This window comes from Gymnoscopelus braueri, assembly GCF_963280865.1.
Source record: "Gymnoscopelus braueri genome assembly, chromosome: 19".
Classification (NCBI taxonomy): Eukaryota; Metazoa; Chordata; class Actinopteri; order Myctophiformes; family Myctophidae; genus Gymnoscopelus; species Gymnoscopelus braueri.
This window is the reverse complement of record NC_137621.1, coordinates 15,475,873-15,485,643: the sequence shown is the minus strand read 5'-3', so window position 1 is coordinate 15,485,643 and position 9,771 is coordinate 15,475,873. Positions and strand designations below refer to the sequence as shown.

Genomic DNA, 9,771 nt, shown 5'->3' with positions numbered 1-9,771 from the left:
GTAGCTGAGGTGGGAAGCTCAGCTGCACCTAAATTATTATTATCAGTAGTGATTCCAGCACTTCAAACGGTTCCAGCATTTTCAAGGAAAACACTGGATATTTTCAGTGTGCTGTAGATCAACCTGTTTTTACGTTGCATATTACAGATGTTTTCTCATTGTCAGCATGCTTGCGGAAAGTCCAAACCTAAAGAATGTCTTACAAGTATGGTCCATCTAGCCAAAACAAGAAATAGCTAATATCTGGAAATCATAAAACTCAATTGTTGTCCCAAAACCTGTAAAAACAAGTCACAGAGCTGTACTGTTGCTTTGGCCAGTATGATGCTGCGTCATTGCATTGAACACAGGCATTGCGCAACTCTATGAAATGATGGCATTAGCTGTTGCATCTCCCTTTTTAGAATGTAAACAAGGCAAATTGGTAGAGCTCGGCCGATGCTAAGTTTTTGGGTCAGATCTTAATTTTGGAATGTCCTAGACAGGCCGATGTTGCGTCGCCCGTATCGTGTCACTTCTGTGAACAAGGCCACAAAATTGAAGACCTTAAATGTATTGGCATTGAGAAGGCATAGCTCAACCGCAGAGGTGGTAACTGTATGAGAAACTACTACAAAAGGAATGATTTTGGATACACTGTTTAATAACTCTTTTTTTCCCCTGGGCATGAATGAAGAATGCAACATGTCTTCTTTCTTGTGATTGGCACCGGGACAATGGCACCGGCCTTGACCCAACAATAAAAAGTGTTTTGCTTGGTCACTTGCAATTTTCTAACACTTTTGTAAAATGGTTTAAAAACCTCAAAATGTATAAATATTATAGGGATAAATCTGGGCACCGCCATTCCCCTCATGTCATCCACATACAGTATATGGTGTTTTGTTCAGTATAAAATAAGTTTCTTTATTCTAACAGTCGAAGCTGATTTATGAACGGCACGGCAGTCATGCCCTATGTCCCCAGCGACAATTGTTAGTTGTTAGAGTTATGCAGTTTTGTATTTGCGTATATACTGTCAAACGGAAATATACTATATGTATTTTGTATGTTTACATATTGAGAAGTGAGTTAATACCATGTCTATCAGTCCACATGATCCGCAATCACCTTCCAGGTGTGGGGTGTCATCTTCACGTAAAGTGATCAGTAGTGATGTTCACCTGTACACTGTGAGTCTGTCACCTCCTCCTCAAAAGGAAGCAGACACCCCTTATTCTGCACACTGACGAAGGCTGGATAGCCGAAACGTTTGTTCTTTTGACATGTAAGAAACGATAAAAGAGAGAACTCACTCTTGCCACTCTGAGTGCGATCCATTTCCTTTATAAATGTTGTAAATCTAAGAGGATATCACACCAGAGAAGTCAGAGCGTGGTGGTAACAAAAAAGGAGTGTCCTAGAGACCACTGATTACCGATGTTTTTATCGATATTTTGTCAAAAATGCAAAATGTTCTAATCAATTTGGAAATTGATTAGAACAATTTTACTTATAAGCTTATAAAAAATAAAATACACAAAAATAATCTTATTTAACGACTTAAGCCCCATTAAAAATTCAATGCCGTGTGAGCTTGTAGATCTTAGCTCAAGTTCAAAGCAATGATGGATAATGCTGATCATGATTTCATTCGGCTAGTTGAGTGGTGTGCACTCTTGCGTGATGCCGCAATCATAATTTTCATTGCACGTGTTGAATCCCAGGTCAGGCTTTGGTGACACTTCCTCTTCTAGATCAATGGTTTCCAAACTGGGGGTCCCAAAATTAAAAAAATGACTTTTAAGACCTTTTTAATACCAAATTTAAAATGTACCAAATTGTCGCACGCGCTCTTGTAGTGCTTGTCAGGATGGGGGGTCCCCAGTTCAAATATGATTATTTTGTGGGGTCGCGGCTGAAAAGTTTGGCAACCCTTATTCTAGATATGCCTTGATATGATATAATGTTTTGGCAAGACAGACGTGTAAGACTAAATTAATGTTTAGGTTTTGGACTTAACTACCGTACTTGCTTACTTACTACCTACTGGCGTAGGTTATGTTGTTATTGTTAACAACAAGAAACAATTACAATTATGCCTGCCTTATGCATTAGAGCACAATTCAGTACACATTATTTTGATCAATCTATAAGGTAGCATTTGTTAAAACAACACAATTAGCACGTTGGAGGTGGTCTCCTTATTCTTCCATTGACACATTTTTAGACCATGGTGTCGGGTAGGACACCTATTGCCCTTGGTTGACAATCTCAAGTTATTTGAAGCAGATGGCATGCCGATTTTTACACAAGATGCACCACCGTCTTCATTTTAGTTTGGACATGGTTGCAAGTACCTCTCTCTGGCGAAAAAGGGAAACAGCGAACATAAACTTGTAGCTTTAAGGACTATTATCTGCGTGTGAATAGTCGTACGCATGTGGGGACCCATGGTCTACATACGTACATTACAGTTTCTCAACAAGGGGTTCAGGGTCCCTAGGGGGTCCTTGAGGAGGTTCTGGGGGTACCCAACTAAATAATTGATAGGAACCAGTGGACCCTTACACGTATTGTAACTCCAAGAGTGTACTCATGTAACCAAATGCCCAGTTACATTCTCAGCGTTAAATTAACACTGAAGATCTTACCGTTCAGATTGGGGTTCCAGAGATAAAACGTTGTATCAAATGGAGGGCAGTTGGCCTAATGCGTAACAGACTGGGGGTCCTTGACATTAAAAAGGTTTGAGAATCACTGATTTACATCATAACATGCAGTTAATCAGATCACGAGAATGAAGAAATGATGCTCTCCTGTCCACACATGGGCCCTGGCTGTCTCCTCTTTACCTTCCGTCATAAACACATGATGGGACTGTCCTCTGTGGCTGGTCCACTGTCACCGTGTGTGGCATCCTCGCTGCATGACACTGATTTGCATTGAATGGGGTGGGCCCCCGGAGCCCGAGCCAGAATGATGAATGATTGAAAGGCGGACTGACAGCAGGGCAGGCAGGCGGGCTGCGGCCCGGAGGCCCTCGGACCATGTGACCCGCTGACAGGGTACTGGGTTCATTCAGTGGCTGCTGGGCTGCAGCGCTGGCAGAGGACCAGCGTTTTTCCACACAGCCCGCAGTAGCAACAGGTCGCTTCCATTAAAACAGCAGTGCTCTGTTGTGGCTCCAGAGCCGGCCTTGTGTATGCGTTGCTTTTTTGGCTGTGGTGTTGCGTGAGCGTGTGTGTGTGTGTGTCTGCGTGCGTGCGCTTTGGCTTGTTTGTGTGATGTAGCCCCAGTGTGTATATAATGTGTATATGTCTGTGTAAGAGAGTACGTGCTGAGATGCCAGAGTGCTCCAGCAACGGTTTGTGTGCTCCCCAGTTTGAATTGGACACAGTGTGCTTTCCAAATCCTTCTCAGAGATCCAGAGATGACTCCCAATGATGACTTTGTGGACAATTACCACACGCCCAGGAGGGCAATAAATAAAACAACAACTCAGAGCAGAAATAGCCTTGCCGGTGTGTGTGAACTCACTGCCAGTCGTTGAGACAGAACATTGAGACACTTGAGCACAATCACAGTTTGGGGCACATCGATAGCACTTTTAATGGCCGATATATTTGGCCGAGTTAGATGTGACTGACTCTAGGCCTGTCACAATTATTACATAATCGTCTAATCGCAATTATTTTAGATAATCGCAATTATTTTTGCATAATCGTCATAATGATTTCCATGTTGAAAACATTTTTTGCAAAATTTCAAAATGATTAAATATATGTCAATAATTTCTTTGTATATTTCAGTTATTTGTCATATCTGCCCCGTGCAAATTTTTGATTACAAAGCCTAGAAGGCTTCATATGTTCCAAAGTTCAATGCCAAACACACAATTAAATCGTTAATCGCAATTATTTGAGTGACAATGAATCGTCAACTTAAATTTGTAATCGTGACAGCCCTATTCGATAGCACTTTTAACGGCGGATATGTTTGGGCCTGAGTTAGATGTGACTGACTCCCAGAATTTCTCCACCGCAGTGGAGAAATTGATTTCAGTCGATGGCCAGAGATTGTCTGGTACAGTATGTGACATTTGTATTAAAAAGCATAGCAATTGATCGTCTTTTTGCTTCTGCACTGCGTCAAAAGCTGTCTTTATGTGATAATGAAGTGCTGACTGAATTGAAAGGTCAAGTGTTCTGGTTATGGTAGTACCGTAGTAGCCTATAGCGTTCTTTTTACTTAGAATTGCTGAATAACGGAAGTCGACGACAGGGAAATTCTTCCCTATTTGGGTCAGATGACTTGACTGTTATTCTCTCGTACAGTTTTTTATTCATTTATTTTAACCACATTAACCCTGGAGTCTCTGTTTTGGGCATGTCATTATATATAGATTTTTCAAACTTTTTCAAAAACAAGCCAACAACATGCGCTGTAAGCTTGTAGATCGACTATTTTTGAATAGCCGAAGAACTATAAAACGGGGCTTAAGTAGTTAACAGGTAAAACGCTGCCTGCTGCCTTGTCCTGGCGTTTGACCGACAGTAATGATTTTGGTGCAACTCTTTTCTGTCACATCTTCCATTCTGTGGTTGAAGCTTCTCTGCAGAGAGGAAGGATCATGGAGAACTAGTGACAGCTAGTTTCCATTACCTCTCCTTTGTGTTGACCCGAAGGTTAATATTCAGACAAAGTGGAAAGAAAATCTTTCACCACACAATATGGGGCTAATTTTTTACTCTCTCTCCCTGACCAATAGGTAACCGCTGTTGAGAAGGCAGATCCGAGCCCCTCAGGCCCTCATCTCCAAGCTCCTGCCAGGGCTGAGTGAAAGACATTCGGGCAACTAAGCTGTAGCTCTCCCCATCAGAATCCTGGATCCACCAACATGACCGATGTGGTGATTGTCAAGGAGGGATGGCTGCATAAAAGAGGTGAATGAGCAGATTAACCCATTAAAGGAGAATTCCGGACAAATTAAGTGTTATCTTTGATGTCTCGTTACTCACCTACCGATGTGAAAAGTAGCGTTCTTTTTTTTCATATATTCCCCTGTCGTCATTTTTTAAACCCCCTCCGTTGTCATAATGGGAGCGCGTGGCTAAGGGAAATTCGTCTATTATAACCGACGCAAAGTTGTTTTTTTCACTACTAGTATTCATAGTAGAGTCTCATGATAGTCAAACATGCGTTGAAACTATCTGCGAGGCTGCCGTCAATGGCGAACGATTTAACACTGGTTGCTTGTTTCTTCCAGAACCTGGCAACTCGTGTTTCTTTAAAGAAATCTAAATCCTAACAGTTTAAAAAAAAAAAAATCAAGATTTTTTGAAAATAGCAGATCTACAAGCTCATAGCGCGGCACTCGGTGCCGCGCTATGAGCTTGTATATCTGCTATTTTTTAATAGCCAAAGACATCTAAAGTGACACAGATGCGTTCCAGGTATCAATATTAACAGAATGGAATAAGGCTCTATTGACATTGGCAAATAACTTCCCATCAATTTATTATCTAATAATAATTTTAAGTGGTCTGAACTTCATCTTGTTATAAAAAGTTATCCACATAAGTTATTAGCTATGATGTATGCATGTATAGCTTACAATTAGATTATTAGAGTTGTGCGTGCTTCAGTATACCATATGTACCTGATTTCTAAACTGAAAGGTTAACTAAACTGGCAAAGAAAACAAAATATAATGAGATTCTAACTTACTTTCGCATACATTTTCCTTGTTGATACTGATGTTATGGATTGAGTCATGGATGTTAAATGTAATTCAGCTGTAAAACGAGCAGTGCATTATGGAATATACTGTACATTCATATTTAATATGTTTTATATGCATACTTGTGGCTAGTATGTTGCTTTGAGATATTCCAAACATTTCTCAAAATCCACATTACCTCCAGCGGGCCTGTCCTCGGACTGTAGCACAGCATTGACAGACTGAATTTTGTTTTGAAAAATGCAGCAGGAATGCCTGACCTGACGGACATAGTTCTGAGTTGATTGATTCCAGGTTCGCTCCATTTGGAGAGGCAGTAAGCCAGCTGTAATGTAAAGAGCCTTCTGGTTCATGCTGTCCCCATTGGGCCCCATTTAGCTGCTTTGACAGTGGTGTGTGGTGGTGGTGGTGTGGCGTGGCTGTGTCGGGCATGAGTCCTGTTGTGTTTGGACGAAGAGGCATTCCTCACATACCTGCTGGCTTTGAGCAGCTTTGTGTGTGCACACTAACTGGGCCTGTTGGACTGTGGCTTGCCCCCCCGCCCCAGCATTAACCAGGGGCAAAGAAGGATAAGAAACTCCTCCAGGACCACAGACGGATCAATGTCCCTGGGCTTTAGAAGAGAACCCTGGTATCTAGTGTCTACTGCAAACGTTTTAATTTCAAGGACCCCCAGTTTTGGTATGCATTAGGGATTAGGCCACAGACCCCCATAACTCTGAATGTTCTGATGTGAGTTACAGACATTTTTAAGCGTCCATTTCATTCTTAACTATCAATCATTTAGCTGGGGACACTCTGGAACCCCCTGGAACCACCCCAAGGACCCCACTTTGAGAACCACTGGTCTAAGGACAAGGTGACAGGGGAACAGGTCACTAGGGGAGGGTAGACGACTGTACCCCCTCCCCAAAGCATGGGCTGGGAACACAACGAGCTGCTGTGTTAGAACGAGGCCGGCCAGGTTCGGCTCAGGTGGTCCTAGGCCAGCGGGGGGTTGGGGGGGGGGGGGGGGGGGTTGGGGGGGTTGTGTGTCTGTGTGTGTGTGTGTGTATGCGCGCGAGCGCGTGTGTGTCAGTCGAGGACGGATCCCCAAATTGAATTTATTTAGACCATGGACGCCCATTTAATGTAAATTAACTCAAATTGTCATAATTGTCATTATATACAGTGTGTGTGTGTGTGTGTGTGTGTGTATATATATATATATATATATATATATATATATATATATATATATATATATATATATATATATATATATTTATATATATATGCGCAATATATAGATATGTGTATAATATAACACATAACTGTAAAACACAATATATATACAGTATAATATTATGTTATTAAAATGTATTAATTTCAAGTTAATTGATTTATAGTAAAATGTTACTTCTCCTCAATAGACCCTCTGTCCTGGTGATGTTGCGTCTGAGGCACAACATGAAGAATGAGACGTGGTGCTGGTGATGAGTTAATGGAGAAAATTTAAAAATTAATGTGAAATCTCAGATTTCTTTGTCTGGAGCACGAGCAGCTGTAAAGCAAATGTCAGCGTGGTTGTATTCAGGTGAAAAGAATAGGAAATATGTGGAACTACATTTATCTGACTTCACCAACAGAGACATGTCCTGCATGAGGTGTTATCTCGCACCGAGAGTAAACGTGTATCACTTTTGCCTCCCCGTTTGCCTGTGTAATGTCGACACATTTGGCATGCGTCCATTTTTCCACACCTTTCCTCGCTATTGATAAGGAGGGAGGATTCTAAGAAGTATATAGTGTAAAAGGTAACTATTAGAGTAAACACTAGACCGGTTGAAAAACCCTCTAATTTGTTACGAAGCTGGACGATACCATGCTCATTAAATGTACACACACTTGACACGCACACGCACACGCACACGCACACGCACACACACACACACACACACACACACACACACACACACACACACACACACACACACACACGCTAAACAAACAAGCCTTGAGGAGTAGTGAGTTGGCATGCTGTCGCAGCCCAGCAGCTGTGCCCTGTGAAATGTCACCCAGAGCCGATGGTGTTTTTATTGGAGGGGCGTCCGCCTGCCTCCTTGACAGGAAGGCGTTTAGTGTCGCGTCACTGTCACGCTGCCTTCGCCCCAGAGCCACGGCACAGAAGGTGAGCCTGCAGTGGCCATGTCCCGCTGTCCATCACCTCGGCCACCCGGCCCCGCTCTGCCACTCTCGTCCTGTGTTGCACCTGTAGCGGAGCCCTGTAGCCGTGGCAGTGCCACCCAAGTGCCTCGCTTCACCGTGTGGGTGTAATAATAAATGGCTCATGCCTATTCCTGGCACGTTCAGCCTGATCATTGCTTCCATGTGCGCGTGTTAAACTCCCAACTTAATTCTATAAAAGCACGGCCAATCTTAAACTCCCTTCCAACATTAATGTGGCCCAGGTCTCTACTAAATTCTTAAGGGACTTAATAAAGGTGTGTACTGTTTGGCTTTGCCCTCCGTTAATGCCCATTTAATGATGCCGCCACGTCATGACTGGATCCCATGGCGCCAGCCAGACACGGGCACGGAGGGCTGAACAACTCGGGCGTGGAAGCTGAGAACATCCACGCCACTCTCTGTCCCCCTTTGGTTCCTGCCCGATGAGTCGTGTTCAACATGCGAGCATGAGCCGCTTTGGGGCTCCTATCCCTGGCAAACAATAGAGTTGGAAATAATTGTTGGAGCAAGCATCGTCTCTCGGTACCCCATAAATCCAGTAGGACTATGTACACGGTCAAGTTCCAGATTCTCAGCCTTGTTGTGTTCTGTAAGCTCAGCTCAGGACGATGACCTCATTCAGAAGGATATGCTTTCATACTCTCTCCCCAACCCCCTGTGGTATCTTTGTTAGAGCCCGACCGATATATCGGTTTGGGCAATATATCAGACATTATTTGACTATCAGCCGTTATGCAGCTGATGTGTCCTGAGTTTTAAATAGGCATAATAAACAAAACAAAAAAGATTATCTTGTTGCCTGTGCTGCCAGAATGCTAAAATAGCAGTTAAAATTCTAAGTTAAATGTTCTTTTCAGATATTGAAGTTTAATATGTAATCTTAATTCAAACATTTTAATTGTCAAAGATTTACTTTCACCTAAAATGACAAGCACAAAATAGGTATGCCAGGTAAGTTAATAACATATGAGTTTTTCAAAATTGCTTACAATATTTAGCACTTTTTGGCAAAATATTGGTAAAAACATCAGTAATTGGATTGGCTGGGGCTCTCCAAATTGGTCATTGGTCGGTCTAATCTCTGTGTATTTGGACCATTGACACTGACTGGGATATGCTGTAGTGCTAGTAATGTTTACCAGGGGTATCTGTTTTGGAAGAACTAGTTTGTAAATGCAAGACAAACTAGTGTCATAGTCGTGTGCGTGTGTGCGCGCATGTTCACACTTGCTCTCCAACATTAGGAGGATCGGCATTGGACCCAAAAATCTGGCAGTGGTCGGGCTCTAATCTCTGTCTATCAGGACCATTGACAGACACTGACTGGGATATGCTTTAGTGCTAGTAATGTTTACCAGGGGTATCTGTTTTGGAAGGACTAGTTTGTAAAGGCAAGACAAACTAGTGTCGCAGCCGTGTGTGTGTGTACATGCGTGTGTGTGTGTGTGTGTGTGTGTGTCTCGCACTGTTTACACTGCGAAGCACATTTTTGCAGAAGTATATTGCCCAGTACCCACATGCACCAACCGCCTTGCAAGCAGAGGCTTGCAACAACACTGCAGCTTTGTTGTTGTCTATCGTAACCCGTTGTTATGCGTACCCAAAATGATACTTCCCTTTCGGATACTTCACATGCTGCACCCAACGTCGTTTGAATGCGCCTGCATGCCTACGGCCTCTAGTGGTCGCGGAGACCAATCCCGAGTGTTATTTTTATTTGCAAGTGTGCTTTTCTAAAGTTTCCATTAAAGCCAGAGCATCATCCGACATCAAAGAGGCAGATTGCGGGTTCCCTAGATTCCAGGGGAAGCGCTCCGGCC

General features: G+C 42.8%; 1 protein-coding gene across 2 annotated transcripts in view; it reads left to right on the top strand.

The window, feature by feature from the left end:
- The window catches only part of akt1 (v-akt murine thymoma viral oncogene homolog 1), a 50,933-nt gene that overhangs the window by 2,834 nt on the left and 38,328 nt on the right, over positions 1-9,771 (top strand). For both annotated transcript variants that reach the window (XM_080414966.1, XM_080414965.1), the window contains exon 2: positions 4,751-4,925. In XM_080414966.1, coding sequence (XP_080271092.1) covers positions 4,880-4,925 — 46 coding nt within the window. In that variant the 5' untranslated portion in view covers positions 4,751-4,879. The remainder of the gene's footprint in view (positions 1-4,750; positions 4,926-9,771) is intronic.